Source organism: Felis catus, chromosome F2 (genome assembly GCF_018350175.1).
Source record: "Felis catus isolate Fca126 chromosome F2, F.catus_Fca126_mat1.0, whole genome shotgun sequence".
Lineage (NCBI taxonomy): Eukaryota > Metazoa > Chordata > Mammalia > Carnivora > Felidae > Felis > Felis catus.
In genome coordinates this window covers 45,614,925-45,639,319 of record NC_058385.1, presented here as the reverse complement: position 1 = coordinate 45,639,319, position 24,395 = coordinate 45,614,925, and the positions used below count along the sequence as shown (strand labels likewise).

Below are 24,395 nucleotides of genomic sequence, written 5' to 3'. Positions count from 1 at the left end.
TTTTAAAGAAATTAATAAATGGCATAATAAAACTGATAATTTAAGGAAAAAGGACAACTTATTATTTCAATATTTTAGAAAGAGCTTGTTTGGAAGCTAGTACATGCCTGTAGTCTCAAATTAATGTATTAAAGATATATCCAGCACCAGCACTGAAAGAGAGACAAAAGAAAAAAACTAAATATACCCAGGTACTTGCACAAGGGGAAAAGATCAAACTGGTTCCTTCAACAAATAAACAAAGCAATCCTACACACACACACACACACACACACACACACACACACACACACACACACACACACACACACACACACCAGAATAAAGCATGTATTTCCTGAGCACCACCACTGTTGAGTGCTGAATAACTAATGGGCGACTTAACGATTTCATACTAAAAGTATAAAAGAGAGCCCAAAAGCAAATATAAATGTCATAGAAAAGATAAATATGAAAGAATAAAGAACATATTTTCATATATTTTACATTAAGGAGACAGAAAAAAAAAAACCCTAAAAATTTAAAACATTATCTGAAGACTTAAAGAATGGACATAAAGCTACCATTTTTTCCTACTTTTTAAAACTGCAGTTAGAGAATTCAAATTAGTCTAAAAAGTCTAGAAAATATCCACCAGTAAAAACAAGGAAAATAACTTCCCATAGACCAATGATCACAGGTAACTACCTTTGACAATCTTGTGTATAACAATCCAGGGTATTTTCTTCTTCTTTTTTTAAATTTTTATTTATTTTTGAGAGACACACACACACCTACCCCGTGTGAGCGGGAGGCGGGGGGGGGGGGAACTGGGCAGAGAGGGAGAGACAGAATTGGAAGCAGGCTCCAAGCTCTGAGCTGTCTGCAAAAAGCCTGACTATGGGCTTGAACTCACAAACCATGAGATCATGACCTGGGCAGAAGTCAGATGCTTAACCAACTGAGCCACCCAGGTGCCCCAGGGTATTTTCCATTAATATGTAAACATGTATGTAGATAAGCTCTTACTCTATATGCAGTTTTAAAAATGCTTTTGTTCACTTACCAAATACCTAAAGCATATTTCATGTTAATAAACAGGCACACGTATCGTTTTTTGTGATGATGGTCACTTAGAATTTCACTGCATGTATACACCGTTATTATATTAACCTGTCCTCTACAGCTGAGCATTTAGATGTTTATCAAATTTTGCCATATATATAATCAGCCACTGTTGCTCATTTATGTTTGAAATGCAGCCTAAAGCTATAGTGGTTTAGCACTTCACTGCTCTAGGTGATCTTAGAAGAGTAAACAGCATGTGTAATTGTCAATTTTGTTTCATTAAAAATGTATAATAGTGCTGATGGCGATTTTGTCAATACTTATTCTTAGTGCCTCTAAACCTCACATACCCAGGAAAACTACACTCTGAGGCTAGTTTCCTTCTTGAAATTTATATGCCTGTAGGAGACTGTGAGAAGAAAATCCTGATTTAAAAACCAGGTACATAAGGTAAAGTGAGGAAACATAAAGGGCTGTCTATGGTGATGTTACTATTGGCAGTCCCTAGCACTAAATCATCTCTTTCATGGCAATCAGTCCTTAGGAGGATTATCCAATTATGAAAAATAAATACCTTAATGAAAATGAGAGGTGGCAGTTTAAAAGAAAACAGTACCCTTAATTATAATAATGCTCCTAGGTATGGTTAATGACCCTATACATTAAGGAACATAGAACTTTAATGACCTGGACCACACCAGGGTCACAATTGGTAGCGGAACACTGATCAACATGTAAAAGCCACCAAACACATGAAAGAAATTACAGTACATCACACATCAAACATTTTGGCCTGGTGCTTCCTTCCTCTAATCCTACTGGCAGGAAATGCTCTACATATCCTTTGAGGTGACCAGACACATTTAAAAGTAGTCCCTGGTTAAAAAAGCTCTTTGGCTACTGCAGTTTTCTCCAAAGAGGAGAGCGCCTTCCGCTCAGCACTGCTCCCTTCACTTCCACTTGAAGCACCTCAAAGGAGCTCCGCTGATGAGGTACTGTAACCACATCATGTCATTTCCTCTTCACCTGGTTAAAATGTATAGTAAATAAATATAAAAAATGTTTTCACATTTTTATGAGGTAGTATCAGGCAAATTCACTTGCAAATGTTATAGATTTAACTATTTTGTTTTGAAATATGTAAAGTAAGGTGAACATTATGTAAGCAAACACGTTTTGCCCTAAATCAGCTTCTAAGTTAGCTTATCAGGAAGTATTTATGGCACTATGAATAAATTTTAAGATTCTCTTTTTAATATTCCCATACTTAGCCTGGAACCTGAACAAATGATTCTGGCACACTATGCAAAGCGAAGGCTGCTAAATTTCTGAGGATGAACATTTTCCAATAAATTCAGTTGGAAAAAAAATAGAGATCCAGATGGAAAGATAACTTACCCTGAGAGTCATCTGTTCTGCTATTAACTAGGATTTAAAAAATCAAAACATATTTGATTTTACTGTGTTATTCTATGGTGTAAATATGTTTATGGTATATTTTGACATTTTTTTAACCAGGATGACAGGATATTAAGAAATTATCATATATTTCATTAACATCTACTGTGTCACCAAAATGAACCAATGACATTGCAATTCTTTAATTCTATGCATGTATTTTTTCCCTAGTTTTTGCATTATTCTTCAAGTTTTGTGGTACTATACCTCAGTTTTATCAGGTGTTCTTTAAAATCACCTGGAAATACTGAGGTTGTGTTTCACTGAACATCAGCTTCGTGACTTCTATTCAGAACTTAAATGACTGGTAATGTGTTCAATGCCACAGACATGCTGTCCATAGTGTGTTTGATAAGCTGACATGGGACAGGGATTCTTTTCACTGTTGTGTCAGTTTATCAAACCCATACCTGGACGACAGTCAATTCAGTTAGAGGACGACGGAGTCCTGGAATGAAAAGCGGCATTTCCTTTTGAGAAGCTATATACTCTGATGTACAAAAGTCCTATGTATGTATGTATGTATGTATATGACAACGTGCACTAAATAACTGTAGCAATAAATAAAATTCATAGAAATTGGTTCAAAAGCTCACATTATAACCACAGCTATTGAAGTGTATCTAAGGAATATGTCTAATGAATAGAGTTGTCTATTAATAAAAAATTTTCATCTTCTTACATCGAGTTTATGTTTTTCTTACATTCTTTAAAGATTCACATGGAAAATCTGATATTAAGGTATGACCATGTGAAGTTAAAAGTTGTACTTTAATTCGGAACAAAATCATTTATTTTTGAATTGTGTGATTTGACACTGGCTCACAAACTATGTTGATTTACACATGATAAGCTATGTGGAGAAAAAATGTTTTCACAACTTATGTCAAAAAAGAATATATGATTATGGAGGTCAGAATAATGGTTATCTTTGGAGTGGAGGGCACGGGGTGGGATGGGAATGAGGAAAAGTTTCTGGAGTGGTGGGTGGTGGTACCTTGGCCATACCTACGTAAAAGTTCATCAAGCTTATACAAATAATTAATACACTTCCCTAAATTTAAGTTATAACTCAAGATAAAGATATGAAAAAAAAAACAAACTAGAAAAAAAACTAGCTATGTGCTAATTTTTATCTATTTTGGAATCTCATTTGTAATTTTTTCTACCTTTGTCAATGTGGATTAATTTTTAGGTATCTAGTTTTTGCTCAAAGCTCAATGTTAAAAATGATGGGCAAGAAAAGTATTTCAGATTGAGACAATATCTGTCTTCAGAACAGAGGATACAAGGTCTCCAAATAAAGGATAAGTATTTCTAGTAGACAAAATAGGTACAATTGGACTGTTTAAGGACAGTGACCTCAGTCAATATACACTAATATAAGAAATAAAGATAAGTGTACATAGAAGCTGTTGTTTAAATTGGTACTTTAGAAAATAAAAACTTACTTGATCTCATGCAAAAAAACAAGTATTTTTTGGGTAATAGAATCTTATTTGTGGTTAGCAAGTCTTCTCATACAATGTGTAGAGGTAACTTATTATTAATCATACATATTAAATGAATGCATAGATGCCTTCTAACTTGATTTGTATTAGCTTCTACATTTATATAGAGAAGATAAAAAGGGCTTAGTAGACACTCCTAGTCAACACAGAGTAAAAGGGGTCTTCCTCAAGTTATAATTACAAAGCGAACACTACAGCTCGCTTTCACAAGTTTCTTAAACTCAGAGCTGGTCGAAGATTTTAATTTTTTTAAGTAAGCTCAAGGCCCAACATGGGGCTTGAACTTACAGCCCTGAGATCTTCCGAATGAGGCAGCCAGCCACCACGAGATTTTTAAAACTCCGTTTATCTGTTTCTCTTCTATGCTCTATATCTACTCTTTAATTCATTCAGGGTGATGAACAGGGTACATTATATGAATAACCGTAAGAATAAACATGAGGGTTACTTTTTAGTTAAAATATTCAATCTTTGTTATTAATTGAGAAAAAATGTAATTCTTCCTGTACACCAGACACTTAGAGAATAGCAATTTTTACTGTTCTTTAAAGAATGGTCTTATGAGACGGTGGTTCTGTTAAATAGTCTTCCTAAGTATCTTAAAGGTAAACTATGCTCTCTCTTGCTTGTCTCTAAGCCCAGAAGTGTTCAGATAATAATTTCACATGATAATGTTAGTGCCTCAGTGAAAATATACAATCAGAAGTGCATATATTATATATCCAGCATACTTTATATAACCAAAATATATCTGAAAGAAATACAAGATAGATTTTCCAAGTTTATAATATAAAACTGTCATGAAATGAAACTAAACATATTCTATTATTCTGTAACTTCTTTCCAACATGAATTTCTAGTGTAAAGCATCTAAACATATCAATAAAAAGGGTTAAATACATGTAATATAACATTCCAAAATCTATGACAGTAAAACTTAGAGTCATTTCAACACTGTTATTGAGGTAGCTTTTGGCAACAAATAGAAATACATTCATGGAAACCTACATCCTGCTACAGGAAGCCACAAAAGACGCAGTAACATTGGTGAGGGCCAAATGTAAATCCGAAGCCTTCACACTAGATCAGCTGAAGAACACGACAGGGACTAAAAGTCTGCCAATAGTATTTATGAACAAAGCTTTTAGACAAGTTATTCTAAATACCTACTATCCCAATCTCTCTGATTTGCTAAGAGAGAGTTATCTGAAACCAACAGTAAGCATTATAGGATTAGGGACATAACGTCACCAGATATGAAACATATCTTGCCCCAAACCAAAACAATGGTTATTTTGAGAACATTCATACAGAAAGAAAATTAGAAAGAAATTAAAGGTTGGGAGGGGAAGGGCATAGTTTATGGAGATTTGTAAAATTTGATCTTTACAGTATATCTGGAAAATACAGCTCAGAGTTAGAGTAGAAGGTCAGCTAGGTTTTAAGTGAAATTGTAAAAGGACATAGAAGAGAAATACCAACCCTTGAATTGCACATTCATTAGGAATAAAGAAAGGCTATCATTAGTATTTCCAGAAAAAGAATAATCTCGTTTGTAAATAAAGACAATTTTTCAAAGCATACATGCACAGTTTTTAATATTAATCTCATCTATGAATTTCTATCGGTCATATTGTTTCAATTAACAATTGTTTGGGCCTATGTATATTGTTGAAATGTACATATAAAACAAGATTAACAAAATTAAGTTAGTCTCAACCATGAATTTCAATGGTTACATCAATTTAATGTTATTTCGTATAGGGAACATTAACCCTATGAAAAGCCAGAATCACCATTATAAGGTTAAAAATGACAAAAAGATACTGTCAAGGTTTTAATGTAGGTGAAATATTCTGTTGCATGCAAATGCCTGTCTCTTGGATTGCATCAAGGTCTATTTATTTAAAACCTTAAATGAGATACTTGAGTCCTGATTTTTAGTAAACTGTAATTTAAAAAATAACTCATGTGATTGTATATCAAAGTCAAAAAAAATTAAGACTTTTTTTATAGTGGTTTAAAAAAAATTCGGCTTTAACAAGAGTTCAGTAAAGCTTCCATTTAGAAAATGGGTATTTTAAGTCAACACTTATGCTGCCAAAATTATCGCCATAAAATAAATTTTTGTAATGAAAGCTACATTTTCTTATCAATTATAAAAGAACAAGCATGTTTTCACACTTACTGTGGTGGGTGGTTAGCACATCAGTCTCACAGTGAGAAGCAGACAGCAACCACTATTGCACAAGTTGTCCATAAAAAAAAGCAAAAAATGGAACAAGTGTTGGAGGAGTACTATTAATGGAAATCTTCTAAGAGAAGATTTCTAAGATAAGCTGAAAATGAATCAGCTCCTCTAATGTTTGTAATTCCTTAAAAGTAAAATTCCATAAATGAAACTGCCACAGATTGAGTACACCTGTCAGAAGCCTCATTTATAAAAGATGTCTTTAAAATTTAGTCAAAATTACCATGGAGTTTTCATATAATGCTTGTAGACAATTTTTAAGAGAATGAAATTCTCTATGGAGAAAAACTGAAACCCAATACTACATTCAATCAATTAAGTACTGAATGTACCAAAAAAGGATTAGCAAATGCCTGTAAAGAAGAAATGGCTGAAAAATTCAACAACTGGCAAAGTTTCTAAAAAGCTATGGGATAAATTAGTCACAGATAAAATCCCAGAAGGGACTTCAGAAGACCCACAAATATTTGTGGCTCCTACCAAGAGCTATATGCAGAACTTTACAAATCTCGAATTATAAGAAGAATACAGTTCTCTCAAGTAAATGATGAAGATTAAGAAACTTTGTAATTAAGAGTACAAAAGAGGGATGCCTGGGTGGCTCAGTCGATTAAGCATCTGACTTCAGCTCAGGTCATGAGGTTACAGTCTGTGGGTTCGAGCTCCATGTTGGGCTCTGTGCTGACAGCTCAGAGCCTGGAGCCTGCTTCAGATTTCTGTGTCTCCCTCTCTCTCTGTCCCTCCCCCGCTTGTGCCGTCTCTCAAAAGTAAATAAACATTAAAAAAAAGTAAAAAAGAAAAAATGTTTTGAGTATTTTAAAATTCTTTAATAAAATATTTTAGAAAAATGTGTGAAGTAAATTTGATTGTTATAATCACTAGTTTAAGTCTTTTAGGGTAGATATTAAAATTTTTGTAAATTTTTAAACAATATGATAGAGCAATGACATTGGAAGTCTGTGTATAATCTTAAATGACTTCCAAATCTATATGTCTAATTCTATAAGCCCCATTTTCATATATGTAGCTTAAACACAGTATTTCTCAATTGCACAGGATGTGAGAGAAAAAAGCCCAAGGTACTAAAACTACATATAAAATGCTTATTTAACTTTGATATAACTTTTGCATATGAAAAATATGTGAACAAACAGTACACAGTTGTTTTAACAGAAGAAAATCAATACCTTCTTCTACACAATTTAAGAGAAAAGTTGTGATATGTAAGAATACTCTGGGAAGAAGAAATACAACAAAGAAAAAAGAGTTTCAACTTTTCCTTCTCTTTCATAATTTTGAGACAGAATTAAAGAAATAATTATACTGAGGTAAACATTTATCATTATGTTTTATAATCACTTAAAATATCTTATGAAATAAAAATCACAGACATATACTGAGTTTATTAATCAGCAAATCTATGTTAATATTTACATCTGGTCATGATTCATTTCACAGTTCAAAACAGATGTGAGAAAAAGCTTGATGACAATCAAAATCATTAGCTAGCGATGTTAATGGCGAGATTTTATGTAGATCATATAGTAAGAAGTACAGCCTAATGAAAATTCTTTCAAAATAGATTTTATGTTCAAGTACATCCAAGGACCAAAGAACTCAAACACTAGGATTATAAGAGTTTTCATCATAAATTATGGCTCTAATAGCTGTAATATTAAGCCATCGTAGCTTGTAATATTTTAGGAAACCTAAGGAAAATGCACTAAAACTTCTGCCTATTAGTTTGTTTCAATTTACTCACTGTTTTTAATTTTTATTTATATTTTTAATGTTTGATTTTGAGAGACAGAGAGAGAGAGAGAGAGAGCGCGCGAGTGAGCAGGGGAGGGGCAGAGAGAGAGGGAGACACAGAAACTAAAGCAGGCTCCAGGCTGTGAGCTGTCAGCACAGAGCCCGACGCAGGGCTCGAACCCACGAATCGTGAGATAGTGACCTAAGCCGAAGTCAGACGCTCAACCGACTGAGCCACCCAGGGCCCCTCCATTTACTCACTGTTAACAAGAATATTGTTAGAAAAAAAAAACTAATATCTCAACACATAAAATTTAATGAAATATGAATGCAAAACTTCAAAAAAAATTAAGTTCAACCTTAGCTATACACTGGTTAACTGTAAATTAAACTAAAACCAGCATCTTTTTTTTCTTTTAAAGATCTACTTTTATTTTCTTTTAATTTTTATTTAAATCCAGGTTAGTTAACATGTAGTGCAATGATGACTTCAGGAATAGAATTTAGTGATTCATCACTTACATATAACACCCAGTGCTCATCCCAACAAGCGCCCTCCCCTTAATGCCCATCACCCATTTAACCCATCCATCCACCCCATATACCCCTCCAGCAACCCTCAGTTTGTTCTCTGTGTTTAAGAGTCTCTAATGGCTCACAAATCAAAAAATTAAAGCCAGCATCTTATAAGAAACTCAGTAACAGGCAGCAAAATGTAGTGGTAAAGAGCATGGACAATGGAAACAGGTTCTGTCACTTATTTTATGCGTGACCCAGGAGAAATCACTTAATGTTTGTAGAATCAGTTTCTATGTCTAAAGTACAGACAATCATAATACTTGACTCTTATTACTTAAAGGTTATAGTGAAGTAAGCATTGCACTGAAACATCAAGTAGAATCCTTGACACAAGGGAAGCACTCACTAGATGTTAGCTATTACTGCCGCTGCTGCTGCTATTAAATTGCAGAAAGGTACCTCAGGCACTCGTATTGAAGGCCAAAGAAAGAAGACATTCTAAGTAAAATAATTATGAATTTTTTTGTTTTTTGTTTTTTTAAAGAGAAGGATTTAAGCGAGACATTAAAAAGAAAGATGTGATTCTTAGGAATTTTTTTACGTTAATGATGTTGAACACCAAAGAAAAAGATTTTTCAAGAATTCATAACCTCTCCAATGTAAAGTTTTTATAATAAAAACTCCTTGAAAGGCTAATCTGGAAGAAGAGTACATTTCAAGAAAATTGAAAATGCATACATAAAGAAGGGCCACAGCAAAGAACCTACTAAGCATTACTGGGGTAAACAAAATATATTCAATAATTTGAACAAGACTCTTATGTAAGAAAATGACGGCAAGACTTGAAATAGAGACTGAGGTCAGCTGACAGCAGAGGATGCATGTTGGGTTAAAAGAAATTTTGTCATGTTAAAACTTGAGCATTATTACAGATGCTGAGCAGAGTTTCAAAGTGGGACATTAAAGCCCAAAAGCCTACAGTATTTTAATTCATACCGTAGTGACGACTGTGAGCCACTTGGGTCTTTTCAATTCACATGGTAACAAAGAACAGCTGTAATTATTTCAGTTTTCTATTGGTACTGATATATTTGTTCTTCAAAAACCACCCAGTAGCTATCTCACTGACAGAAACGACTCAATTTTCCTTTTACAGTTTCCCAGGTACAGTGATGTCTTGAAGTCTGGAAGTCTTCGTCACAATACGTTCTACAGAAGTTTTCACAGCGTTTTTTAATAATGGAGAACATTTTGTCGGCTAGACACAAAAAGTAGTCTTTAAATAGATTCTTGATCTGTATCTAAAATGGTTCAAAAACAGGCAAGCACTTCTGAGTATGAGGACACTGAAGGGTGCCTACAACATACTGAGTTGAAACAAACCCAAGTTGCAGAACACTATTTAGACCCCATTTTTTAAGACAGGTAGAGCTGGCTTGTCACTCTCTTACAGACACACAGAAGTGGTCTAAAAAAGTGTCAACCTGTTAACAATGGCCACAAAGTAAGGAAATAGCCAGCAATCAGAATAAGCAGTGGGATTCTATTTTCTATAGCATATATTATTTAACTTAAACAATGAACACTACACTTTTATTTTAAAAACCTTAATATAGGCTTATTAAAAGAGTAAAATAAAGGTAGATTTACTATTAAAAAGGTATCATTTCAACAATTTGTTATTTTAAAAAATTCTATTTTAACTTTTCATATTTTAATTTGATAACAAGATTACTAAATAATGATAAACTGAATTGTAAACAATTTTTTAAAGGATTTTTATGAAAGGATTTATATTTTATAAAAGGATTTATAAAAGGATTTTTAAAAACAGATCACTAAAACATACTGAAAAAATGATGCATTTACTTAAATAGACTCATGAATAACTAATGTCAATGTTTCTATTCTCTTCCACTTTTAAAAAGAAAAATCATTGAATGGAAATGAAGAATACTTTTTCCCTGTTCCTTCCTGTGAAACCTGTCTGGATGGAACTTCCGGAATCATTCTTTCCTCATATCATAATTTTCAGAAGATGTACAGACTTAATGCCGTAAGGACACGAAAAAGTTTAGGGTGCAAGTTCATAACTTCTGATTTTGCTTATTTCATTAATCCAGGCTCTGTGGGAGGTGTTGTAGATAAAGTGTGAATTATTATGCTATTGAATCTATCAGAGCTTTACAATGTAATTTCATCGACTTGAATAATATGGTTGGGGTCTTGAGTTCAATGAAGGGAGGTACCATTAAGTCCTACTCAAAAGTACATTTCTAGCATTGGTGTTACATACACTGTAGGCACTCAGTAGATATCTGCTGAATAAGTGAAATAATTAATATTTTAAAAATAAGTGAATTAAAGTAATAAATGAATTAATGCATGTATACATACATGCAATGTGATAGCATGAATGTCTCAAAAAATCCCTACTGTTCTAATGACTGATGTAGAGCTATTTATTCTATTTCTCTTATTTAAAAAAATAGTTAAACATCATTTAAAACAATAAAAATTAAGTTAAAATACTTGTAAGACTGTATTCAGGTTTATAGTCAATGAAATTTTTAGGTAAGTCCTAGGAAGTAGAGATAATATAAATCCAATGCAATTTTCCTATAGTGAGTATACTATAGAATGGCATAAGGTCCTGACTGATACTTACATCCATTTTTTTTTTTTAGTAGAAACAAACATAAACTCTCAAGTTACTGAGCTGCAGATGATATACCAGCATTTGAAGAACATAGTTTCCAAAAATATATATAAATCATTTACATAAAAAAGTATAACTAAATTTATTAAATCATTAATGTGCTTAAGTTATAAACACATTTAAACAGTTTACTTCATAATGCTTATTTTAATTTCCTTAAATCAGCCTATGAAGGAACACTTTTCAGCATAGGTCATTTTTTTTTTAATCTGCCTTTTAACCTTTTATCCCTAAATGTTTCTCTGTTGCTCTTTAGCCAGAGACAAGAACCTGAATCATCTCTGAGGGAATGAGATTGTGTAAGATAGAGGGAAATCTATCAGGCCAAACTGTGGTTCAGAACTTCAGTGTAAGTCAGGGAAAAAAACAGTTGAACACATCATAGGAGAATCTCAGAAAGAGGTGAAAGGAAACTGGGAGATCATCTTATGCAGGAATTAGTAGTTGGAAACTAGAAAGATCAGTAGACTAAAAGGAGGAAGTAGGTAAAAACAGCAGAGGGTCAAGAGAGGAATTCATGAAAACATATAGCTGGGCATGAACACTGGATAAATAACATATATGCTCTGTTGTTTTCTAGTGGATCAGATCTTTTGAGACTAATGAGGTGAAAATTCATGTAAGTTGTCAGTAATTTAATACATGTTTTATTATTTTACATTTTCTGAATCATAGACCCCAAAAGTAACAACCACTATCAACTGCAAATCTGTAAAAACTCTGAACTTAAAAAAAGACTCCTTTGAGGACGGTCTTGCTAGGGAACAGGAAAATGTGGGGATGAAAGATACTTACTTGCTGTCACAGTGTTTGAATGTTTGGCATTAAAAATTATCAGCATTTATTAAAATATATTTTTTAAACCTTGTTTGTTCAAAAGATTTGGAAACCAAATAATCTGCTACACAAGGTGTGGCCCTTGAAGCAGCACATCAATATCACCCAGCATCAGTGTTCCACGCAACCATGTGGGAGCTTGGTGGAAATAGGGAATTTCAGGGGCGCCTGGGTGGTGCAGTCAGTTAAGCGTCCGACTTCAGCCAGGTCACGATCTCGCGGTCCTTGAGTTCGAGCCCCGCATCGGGCTCTGGGCTGATGGCTCAGAGCCTGGAGCCTGTTTCTGATTCTGTGTCTCCCTCTCTCTCTGCCCCTCCCCCGTTCATGCTCTGTCTCTCTCTGTCCCAAAAATAAATAAATGTTGAAAAAAAAAATTAAAAAAAAAAAAAAAAAAGAAATAGGGAATTTCAGGCCCCATTCCAGACCTCCCAAGTCAAAAGCTGCATTTGAACAGATCCGCAGGTGATTTATAGATACATTCAGTTTAAGAAGCACTGGCCTAGGGGCGCCTGAGTGGCTTAGTCAGTTAAATGGTTAAGCATCCAACTTTGCCTCAGGTCATGATCTCACAGCTCATGGGTTCAAGCCCCACTTCCGGTTCTGTGCTGACAGCTCAGAGTCTGCAGACTGCTTTGGATTCTGTGTCTCCCATTCCCTCTGCCCCTCCCCTGCTTATGCTCTCTCTCTCTCAAAAATGAATAAACATTAAAAAAAATTTTTTTTAAAAAGCAGCACTGGTCTAATTCAACATATAACCAACCCCTTCTTACCCTTCTACATGGTTGATCAGCCTCTGCTATGTCAGCAAGGGGGAGCTCAGTACCTCCTAAGATTGTCAACATTTCAAAAAAATGTAAATTCCTGTTCTCCACCTGCCAAACCCCAAACTAAATCCTCCCACAGTTTTCCTTCCCTCAGTTAATTTCATCTTTCCAGTTGCTTAGGCCATACAACTGAATTATCCTTATCTCCGTTGTCTCAAATTCCATGTGCAATCCATCTGCAACTTCTCCTGGCTCTACCACTAAAATATGTCCAGAATCTGACCACTTCTCATCACCTCCACAGCCACTACCATCAGCCAAACCACCATCATCTCCTGCCAAGATTAGTGCAACAGTCACAGGCACTTGCCCTTCCCTGCCTGCAGTCTATTCTTCACGTGTTGGCCTGAATTATCTGCTTAAATATAAATTGGATCCTGCCACTCCTCCAGCTCAAACTCTCTGAAGGCTTCTCATCTGATGAAGAAATCAACCCCTCAAAAATCAGAAAACTTTCATATCACATATTCGGTTAATTCAAATGACAGAAATAATCCTTAACATGACTCCTTTAGAGATCAATGTCAAACTCTCATTTGTTCTTCTCAACTGTGACTCCTTTGTATTAAAGGCAGATTTCACCTGTTTTCAAATGTATATTTTTAGTCCTTGCTGGTGATCCCTTCACGTCCTTTTGCAGGTAGATATCTGGTAAACAACAAAATCATTATTTCAAAATTCTTCATGTGTTGATTATTTTCCTCCACAACCACCTCCCACTCAAAATGGTAGCCAAACGCCTCACAATGGCCTCTAAGTTTCCTCCATACTGTCTCTCCCCACACTGATTCAGGCATATACTGCTTCAGCTGCCACTGGCTTCATTTGTACACTCCTGTTCCAGGATCCTTATGCTTTCTCAGTGAGCCATTCCTTCTCTTATTAGGCCATGATGTCCATCTCTAACTCCCCATTTTCTATCTTCTTCCCTGCTTCCACAACAAGTATTATAGAATATTTTAAATTTATGACTGTCTCCCCCATTAAATATAAGTTCCATAAGAGCAAGGCTTTTTTCTTTGTCTTGACACTCATCCAATACCTAGAAAGGTGCCTAATGTGCAGTAGGCTCACAAAAAAACATTTGTTAAATAATGAATAAAGAACAAATAGCCCCATTGTTATTACTTTTATAACTGAAAGGTCTTCATTCCATTGAGCTGCAAGTTGTCATTGTAATATTCACTAATTTAATGATCTTAGGTCTGTTCTTAGCTTCAGAAGGAATAAAACTATTCCCTGTGACACATGACAGGTCGAGTATTTAAAGAATGGTCCTATGTCCCCTAGTTTTCTCATCTTCAGATTTAAGATCTTCAGTTATTTCAGTCTTACTATTGTTCCTTCAAAGGTTTTTTTTTTTTTTTATTGGTTGCATTTAGGATTTTTTTGAATTTTCACATACATATTTTTCATAATGAAAATACCTTTTAATTTTTTAATTTTTATTTTTTTAATGTTTATTGTATTTTTGAGACAGAGAGAGTCAGCGCGTGAGCGGGGGAGGGGCAGATAGAGAGACACACAGAATGTGAAGCAGGCTCCAGGCTCTGAGCTGCCAGCACAAAGCCCGACATGGGGCTCAAACTCATCAACCGCGAGATCATGACCTGAACCAAAGTCGGACACTCTACCGACTGAGCCACCCAGGCACCCTGAAAATACCCAACTTTTTAAAGGTAAAGGCATCTCCTTTCTCCCAGGTACAGACATATTTTAGACCTGGGAACCTGTGCTGGGGGAGACAGATGTTGCATTCTCTCTCTCCTTGCTCAGCATTCTCCCTCAGCCCATCAGGGAGGAGTCTCTTTATTTTTGATTTTCAGTAAATTGACCATATTGTCCCTGGATATAGTTTTCTTTGCATATATTTTGCTTTTATTGAGGATAGGGTGCTAGGTTTCTTGGGTCTGCTGGTTAATGAGTATTGCTAATTTTAGAAAACTCTCAAGGGTTATCCTTTTAGTTATGCCTTTTGTTGTTCTTTCTCCTACTTACACATACATTAGACCATTTGGCAGTGACCCACATGTTTTTCAGTGTTCACTTTTTCCTCCTCTCTGTGCTTCAGTTTGGATAATTTCTATTTAGCTATGTCTAAATTCACTAAATCCTATCTTCTGCTTTGCCCATTTGCTGTTATAGCTATCCAATCACTCCTTAATTACAGATAGTGTATTTTTCAGTTTTAGAATTTTAAATAGACCTCATTTCTATGAACTCTTTATCTTTTCAACATTTTTAAAATACTATTAACAATTATTTAAAACTCCTGTCTACTTATTCCAACATCTCAATCATCTGTAGGTCTTCTTCTAGTAGCTAAATTTTCTCCTGATAATGGATCTAATTTCCTTGCTTCTTTGATATTTTATAATTTTTGATTATATATTGGACATCATATATAAAAAGACTAAAACAAGTTAAGTTATATCTCCTAGAGAAGGCACACATTTTCCTGCGAGGCAGAATGGTAAGCAGGGGATAATTTTGATTCACTCATTAACTGAGCTAAGTTGGGGTTGGTTTACAGCTTTAAACTTAATTTGCCTCTGGTTTCAAAGGTCCCAAGGGCAAGACTTGTCCTGTGTTTGTTGTAGGCCTCTCCTAGTAGACTTGTACTATATATATATGAAATATAATGCAAGACACAAATGTGAACCACCTCTGTAACTTAAAATTTGCTAATAGTTACACTGAAAAAAGGTTTAAAAATACAGTGGGAAAGAGTTGTAATAATGTATTTAACTCAACACATCCAAGTATTGCTATCATTATATAAAATCAACATAAAGGTTAAGGAGATATTTTATTAATTATTCAAAATATTGTGTATATTTTATACTTCTAGAACATCTCAATTTGGACTAGCCACATTCTTTTTTTAAAGTATCTTATCTTACCTGATCTTAGAGAGTGCCAGCAGAGGAGAGGGGCAGAGGAGGGGGGTTAGGGGAGGGAAGGGAGAAGGAGTGCGAAGGAGGGAGAGGGAGGGAGAAGGAAGGAGAAGGAGGAGGCTGGGAGGAGGGAGGGGGAGAGAAGGAGGAGAGAGGGGGAGAGGGGGAGAGGGGGAGAGGGGGAGAGGGGGAGTGAGGGGGAGGGGGAGGGGGGAGAGAGAGAGAGAGAGAAAGAGAGAGAGAGAAAGAGAGAGAGAGAAAGAGAGAGAGAGAGAAAGAGAGAGAGAGAAAGAGAGAGAGAGAGAGAGAGAGAGAGAGAGAGAGAGAGAGAGAGAGAATATGAATGAATCCCAAGAAGGCTTCACCCTCAGCACAGAGCCTGACGTGGGGTTCGATCCCATGACCCCAGGATCGTGACCTGAACCAAAACCAAGAGTCCATCATTCGACCTGCTAAGTGACCCAGGTGCCCCTGGACTAGCCACATTCCAAAAGCAGAAGAGACATAGTAGTTAGTGACTACTGTATTGAAGAGTACACCTCCAACATGGCTTTATCTTTTAAAGAATGTGAAACTTGGTGATATTCAATTTCTTCTTACCAGCTCCCTCTCCCCACCCAACACTCAAAAAAACAAAAACAATAACAAAAACAAAAACAAAAAACAACCACTATGGATGACTGTGTGTTTGGGGTTCCTCCAGATTCCAATGTGTCACTCTAGCTCATGACCAATCAATGTCCCTTGATTTATTCCTTTCCACAATAAAATATCCCTGCTTATAGCAGATAAGGCAAATAATTCCAAAGGTGAAAAGTGCATCCAGTCTCCATACACCTAGAACAGGTATTTCTCTTTCTGGAATTTAATTCCTCTGGACCAATTTGTGACATCAATCTTTGATTTAAAACAATCGGCTCTATTGAGATACAATTTGCATCCAATAAAATTGATCCTTTTGAGGTGTATAATTTAGTTTTTTGTATATTCTCATTGCACTCACTATACCTCACTCACTGTACAAGTACTCAGTGGACAAATTATTGTACATCACCACTATCTAATTCTAGAACACTATTATCACCCCAAAAAGAAATTCTATACCCATTAGCAGTCATTCTTCTCTTCTGTCTTAGCAACCACTCTTCTACTGTCTCAATGGATGTGTCTGTTCTGGTCATTCCATTTAAATATAAATAGAATCATATAATATGTGGCTTTTTCGTCTGGTTTCTTTTACTTTGTGTGTTTCCAAGTTTGATCTATGTTAAAACATAGACTTTATTCCTCTCTATGGCAGAATACTATTCTATTACATGAGTATACCACATGTGTTTAGCCATTTGTCAACTGAAAAACCTTTGGGTATTTTCCACTTCTAGCTATTATGAGTAGTGCTGTTACGACCACTGTGGGTATGCGTTTGTGTGACACAGTTTTCAATCACCTTGGAGACATACCTAGGAGTAGAATTGCTGCATCATATGATGACTCTATGTTTAACCTTATGAGGTGTTTCTCGCAGTAGCAGCACCATTTTACATTCCCACCAGAAATGCATGAGGGTTCCAATTTCTCCACATCAGTTGTCTTTTTTATTATAGCCATCCTACTGGGTATAGTTTTGACCTGCATGTCTCTAATGACTAATTGGGTTGAAAATCTTAACACGTGCTTATTGGCCATGTTTATATCTTCTTTGCATATTTATCTATGCAAATCCTTTGCCCATTTATTAATTGGGTTGTTCTTCTATTATTGGCTGTAAGAGTTCTTTATGTATTCTGGATACAAGTCTCTTATCAGATACATGATTTGTAAATATTTTCTCATATTCTATAGACTGTCACTTTCTTGACAGAGTTCTCTGTAGCACAAAAATTTACAATTTTGATAAAACTGAACTTACCTATTTTTTTTCTTTTGTCCCCTCCTCAGCTTTTGGTGTCATTTTAAAGAAGCCATTACCTAATCCAAGGGCACAAAGATTTATTCCTTTCCTTCCTCCTATAAATTCCAGAATTTTGCTTCTTATATTTATATCTCTTATATTTACATCATAATTTTTATGTATGGTATAAGGTAAATGTCCAAATTCATGTAAATATTCAGTAGTCCGAATACTATTTGTTGAAAAGACTGTGCTTTACTACTGAATTATCTTGGGTTATCAAAAACCAATGGATAGTAAATGTGATGGTTTGTTGGTGGAATCTCAATTCCATTCATTTATATCTATCTGTCCTCATGCCAGTACTCTATTGTCTTGATTACTACTGTTTTATCCTAAGTTTTGAAATCAGGATGTGTCCGCCTTCCAACTTCTTCTTTTCCAGTATTGCTTGGGCCTTTTGAATTTCCATATGAATTTTAGGACCAGTTCTGTCAATCTCTGCCAATAAATTAGCTGAAATTTTGATGTGTGGATTATGATGAATGCAAATTATTTGGGGGAGTACTGCCATCTAACATTAATTAAGTCTTCTGATCTATGCACATGGGATATTATTTCATGTATTTAGATCTTCTTAAGATTCTTTGTACATAGGATATGATTCCATGTATTTTAGATCTTTAATTTCTTTCACCCATGTTTTGTAATTTTCAAAGGGTTAAGTTTTGCACATCTTTTGGTAAATTTATTCATAAGTATTTAATTCTTTCTGATGCGATTATAAATGTAATTATTTTCTTAATTTCACTTTTAGGTAGTACATAGCTTAGTGTTACTATGAGCTGACTTTTAGAATTTGATTTTGTATCCTGCAACCTTGCTGAACTTACTTGCCCAAAAGTTTTCCAGTGGATTCCTTAAGATTTGGTATATACAAGATCATGTCATCTACAAAAAGACAGTTCTACTTCCTCCTTACAATCTGGGTGTCTTTTATTTCATTTTCTTGCCTAACTGCCCTAGATAGAACCTCTAGTATAAGGCTACATAGAAGTGGCAAGAGCAGATATCCTTGTCTTGTTCTTGATCTTAGGGAGAAAGCATATAGCTTTTCACCATCAAATATGTTAGTTATGGATTTTTATAGATGCCACTGATCTGGTTGAGGAAGTTAGAAAAGTCAAGAGAGAAATAAAAAAACACTAAGAGCAGATTAAAAGAAAGAGGAAGTAAAAATATGCAGTGGGAGAGTGCAATGACTAAATGATATGATCAAGGAGAGGGACTAAATGATAAAAATACAAATCTAAAAACAGTTCTGAAAGGAATTCATAAAAAAAATTCTGAAATGCTCTGCCTTTAGTTAAGTGTATGCTTTTGGCAAATCATGCAAAAATTCTGTGCACCTTGGTTTGTCAATTATAAAAAAACTGGGGCATTTATTCTATAAGGTACCTTTTTTGTACTTTGTATGTACTTAGTACCTATTTTTATATATTTTGCATGTTTCAGGATATGAGGCACTGAAGATCTAAAAGAGATACTATGTTATTTACACTTAATTTACTTTTTGGCTTTATATTTCCATATTCTACAAAATAATTCATGTAGCGAAACAGGGAAGGAAACGAGATAGGGAAAGAAGGTAGAAAGTAAAGAAAAAGAAATATAGAAAAGGAAAAGATAAAGAATAAAGATACAGAAAGGGAAGGAAAAAATAAGTATGAAGAAAATATGGAAAGTAAATACGGACAGCGACTGAGAAAAAATAGTTCAAGGACAATGAGAAGAAAGCAATGACAAACAGGCCTAAGGGAGCCATATCTTCACAAATGACTTCTAAGGAGCTAGAATGTGAAGAGGGCAGAGGAGGAAAGGAGTTCACTTTATTGATGGTGATAAGATCTCTTAATAGAAAACCTATTTCTTTCACCATAAGTAAGACCCTCTTTGAGGCCCGCTTACTTCTGAAATGAAAAATAAAAGATAAATACACCTGAAAACCTTTTCAAATGTTAGAAGATTAAATTATTTTCGCCTAGAAAAAATTCTACTGTAATCCTTCCCCTAGATACTGAGAGAGTAAACAGTTATGAGTTGTGATCTTGTGTCTATCATCATCACTTAACCAGAGACAGCTATTGTTTTGGATCCTCAGTTTCCTTATCTATAAAATAAGGCAGCTGGATTAGAAAATTCCAAAGGCCTCCTTCAGTTCTCACATTCTGAGATTCTACATAAGCTAGCAAAATAAGAACTTATTTAAGGGATGAATACTATAAGCTACCAACAAAAGTAATACAAGAAAGAGAACATGATATGTAATTCAAAAGAAAAAAATATCAAATAATGGAAAAATTTGAGAGAATCAAATCCCTAGGTCTGCTTAAAGTAAAAATTGCTATCAACCTCTAGGTGGTAAGTGCATTACAAAGATCAGAATCTTTCCTAACGGTAACATTTATTGGAGAACAGTAGGAATTTATTTTTAAAAGAATGACACCACCTCATCTGAGAAGCAGACCAGCAGGATGAATAAGACACTTGTTCATCTGTACTTCTGTGATTTTTCTCACTTGGTATTATTTGCAACTGCACTTTTATGTCTGGCAGCAGTGCCAGTATGAATGATGTATTATTTTTATCATGTTGATTACACATGTTCACCAGTTTAGTTGTCCATATATGCTTGGTGTGGTTTGCAAATACTCAGTGACAAAATCCAGAGCATGGCATTTTCACAGAAAGTGTTTACTGTGAAATTTCTCCTTAGAAGTTTGCTTTTCTTTACAGCTTTGATCCACATGACATCCACAGACCTACGTTTCAAATAATGGCTTATAGTTAAATTAAGAAAATGACTGCAGTAGGATGTGGTAGTTCTGGAGCGAACCTCAGTTTCTTATGTGATTAGAGATTTGGTCAAATTTAAAGTCTGCTAAAATTTTCCAAACTGCGCTTCTTCAGTTTTATGGGGCCTTGGTACTTACATTCTGTTATTCATCAACACTTCACAGAAATACTTGATTTGTCTGAATGAATTTAAAAACCCACAACTGAAGAAAATCAGAAAAACCTGGTTTTAAATATCAAAAGATCCCAAATGAAAAGTATTTCTACAGGCCACACTAAGCAAGTTTTATTGATCAGTGTACTTCTTTGCAGGATGAAATTGCTGCAAGATCGAAGATAAGAAAATAAACTTACTGGTAAATATCTTTCCTGAGGACAGTTCTGCCAAGGGGATTGTCAGCTTGGGGAGCCATAGCAACAGAGCCAATCTTCAAAACCATGGTGTCTTCTTTTGCTGCCTGATTAACTGTAATAAAAGAAATCGATTCATGAGGTATTCAGTGGGTCTGTGTGTACTTTATGCATATGGAGAAATCTAAATAACGGGTAGAGACACATGAAGATAAAACCAATAAATGAGGGCAAGGAAAAAATTATGTGAAAAATAAAAATATTTGAGGCTTTTGAGAACTACTTTCTTTATAACCCATTAAGTAATTTTCCATTGTGCACAATTAAAATGATAATTAAAAAACCCAACAACTCCATCCCAACATTAAAACATACGATGTTAACTACGTATGAGTAGTGTTAAAGTAGTATGTTTCTCAAATTTCATAATCTTATGCTACTACATCTTTCTCCCAAGTGACTGTCAGCCCTGGGTTTTTGACACTGCCATTGCAGTGTACGCATATATTATTGTCAACAAAGATATTAAAGGTCACTACAAGGTCGGTGACAGATTCTCAAACCATTTAAATTTACATGACAAATAATAATTAAATACAACACACACACACACATATGTACACACATGGACACAGCACTTCAAGTTGTAACATGTCAGAAATTCCAAAAGAAATATAATGGCTGCAACGGTAAAGAAAAAAAAAACCCAGGTAATTGTTTAATATACAAGGACATTTCAACGTGTTATTCTAGGCACTTTTTAATTTAAGTAATTTCTACTGTGAAATTGCTTGAGAAATAATTTCATACCTACGTAAAACTTCCACCTCCTAATGGAATCTAACACTAAGGTAAGTAATCTCAGAAAACAATAAAAAAATGAAAAACTATATATATATATATATTTAAATTCTGATCCTTTGTATTGAATAAAGCAACAGTATTTTGCCATGTTCTTATAAAGTTTAACAATTTTTCTGTAAATCACTGGCTAATTCAATGTCTTTTCTAAGGACCATTTGAAATGGATAAGGGTTCTTCATGGCCCCATTCATTTATATTAATATACATTTATATTCTACTCCCTCTTGTCCAACAGATGATGCCATTGTAGTAGCTGTTCAAAAATTGTTTAAAATTGCTAACAATATACAACTTTGTGGCTTTTGAAGAAAACAGATACTCAAACTCATCGTTTTTCCCAAGAAACTATCATCTGCCACAAATGGAACAGAACAGGACTGGCTGCAAGACCTCGGGAATATCCTGAACAGAACACGCCTACAAAGGCATACAATCCATATTTCCCAAACTGTGGTGCCCAAAGAATGCAAAAGCTAAGAGATTATTTCCAGCTGCTTCAGCAGTACACTCAGTATGGTCTGACTTAGATTAGACTAAAAAAGAAAGTCAGAATTAAGAAAATCAGAAAAAGTTAGAAGAAAGATACTCAGGAAAAGAAGGAACCAGGAAAAGATGTACATAAAGGGAAGGGCAAAACAGCTGGGAGGTGGGGGTCACAAGGACAGAAAAAGGGGGAAAAAGAGATGAGCTATCATAATAAATATTAGCATGTGGATGGTGCAATAAAGACAGTACTTTTAAATGTCCACAGCAAAAAAGATCAAATAGAAAACGGCTTCTCATGCAGCTGTACTCTTTTCAAATGACTAGAGGTCTGGTTTGATTATAGGTCCTTATACTATGAACATTGTTTACATTTCACAGATCTTGCATTTTATGCCAAGCTTATCAAATAGTTCCATGTGGGGAAAACCTCTGATTAAGCAGCAGGCATCAATTAAATCAATAAATAGTAAGTCTAGAGAATAGACCATACCACAAAAGTGCAATTAGTATACTTGCTAACTGTTCTTCCAGGCTACAGATACTACTCACCATATGAAAGTCTGAAATGTAATAGAAACACTGCAGTAAATGAGGTACATATGGAAGAAAAATGACGTACTTGGTGTTACATACAAAGCCAGATCCAAGAACAGAATTCTGTTTCTGTTAGAGCCAAAAGTGTTCTCACTAGATTATACTGACTATAAAGTTTTAATAATAAAGAAAAGCACTGAATGCAGATCATTCACAAACTAAATAAAAATAATCAATTTTATTATAGAAAGTATTTAGCTTATCAAAATGTACCTTTGAGATAGAAGAAAAATAATAAAATATGTATTTATATAAGAAAGTGCTTTGATTCAGTTCTTTAGTTACTTTATAATTAGAAAAAAAGTAAGCTTCCCCTTTTTTGGTTTATTTCACCTGCATTTAATAGTTGGACCATATGAGGAAATGTTCCCTCTAGATGCATTTTCAACATGAAAATGAATGCCTTCCTTCTTTGCTTAAACTGTATTTTTAAAAATTTAGGCTCATGCGGAACTACTTACTCTAGAAGACTCATATTAGATCCAAAAAACAGTCCTCTATTCTGAAATAAATAGCTTAAACTGGAAGTCAAACACCTGTAGATTCAGGATCTTGATAATGATTGCACATAATGCAAACAATATTCAAGTTGAAAACCAGACTTTCAGTATCATTTGTTTAAAGAAAATATTAGAATGGTAAGTATATTTTTCTTATTATTAACTGATTTTACACATGAACTATTAAAAACTTTTACAGTTAATGTAATGTGAAATGTAAGTCTGAAAGATTTTATCTTTTCTTGGTGCAAGAAGAGTGTGTATTGAAAATGAAAATGTTACGAACAACTTTGAAATTATGAGCTTAAGTGACCAGAACCTGAAGTTTAAATAAAGAGCAGAATTTTCACGCAATTGTTGGATAACATAAGACTGTTATTTATAAATAACTTTTCATAAATCCAGCAAGAAATAAGTGTTTCAGAGACTTCTTCCTTTAGGATTCTCAATATAAACTCAACAGAATAAAACATCTCAAGTCCCAAGAGTATTTGAACTTGCCTCTGTGCAATGTTACACTTTTATAAAGCCCTAACTGTAGTGACAACCCTACACAAAGCTATCATGGGTGAATTAATCATTTGAATTAAGAGCAGCAATGATGAAAGACAAAGTGTCAAAAAAAATGTAGAATGTGCCAAAAGTTTTGAATATTTGGCGTGCAATATAACTACAGAAAGGCTATCTATCTATCTATCTATCTATCTATCTACCTACCTACCTACCTACCTACCTACAAGATATATCTATCTATATAAATTATAGACAGGCACATTCTAGAAAGTCATTACTTCTCAGAGATAGTTTATAGATATAAGTACAGCTGACCCTTAAACAACAAGGGTTTGAACTGTGCAGGTCTGCTTATGTAGATTTTTAAAAATAAACATATTGGAAAAATTTTGGAGACTGGAGACAATTTAAAACAACTCTGATGAACTGTGTAACCCAGAAATACTGAAAAAGTTTAGAAAAAGTTAGGTACTATTGTAAGAATACTGCATAGAATACATATGACATATAAAAATATGTGTTAAC

The 24,395-nt window shown here is 34.4% G+C and overlaps 1 protein-coding gene and 1 long non-coding RNA gene across 12 annotated transcripts in view; one reads left to right on the top strand and one right to left on the bottom strand.

Annotated features, from left to right (window-relative positions):
• VPS13B (vacuolar protein sorting 13 homolog B) overlaps positions 1 to 24,395 on the bottom strand; it is an 804,655-nt gene that overhangs the window by 312,178 nt on the left and 468,082 nt on the right. For 8 of the 10 annotated variants that reach the window (XM_023248521.2, XM_023248520.2, XM_045050210.1 and 5 more), the window contains one exon: positions 20,917 to 21,028. In XM_023248521.2, coding sequence (XP_023104289.2) covers positions 20,917 to 21,028 — 112 coding nt within the window. Of the gene's footprint in view, positions 1 to 6,204; positions 6,257 to 12,768; positions 13,567 to 20,916; positions 21,029 to 24,395 lie in introns of those variants that run through there. The other 2 variants (XM_045050212.1, XM_023248524.2) reach the window with 2 other exon arrangements.
• Positions 1,760 to 23,065, top strand: LOC111558550. Of its 2 annotated transcripts, XR_006592781.1 has the most exons (4): positions 1,760 to 2,039; positions 10,467 to 10,594; positions 20,875 to 21,055; positions 22,013 to 23,065. It is a non-coding gene; the product is annotated as an uncharacterized LOC111558550 (long non-coding RNA). The 2 variants fall into 2 exon arrangements; XR_002739535.2 differs by lacking the exon at positions 22,013 to 23,065 and having other exon boundaries at positions 20,875 to 21,058.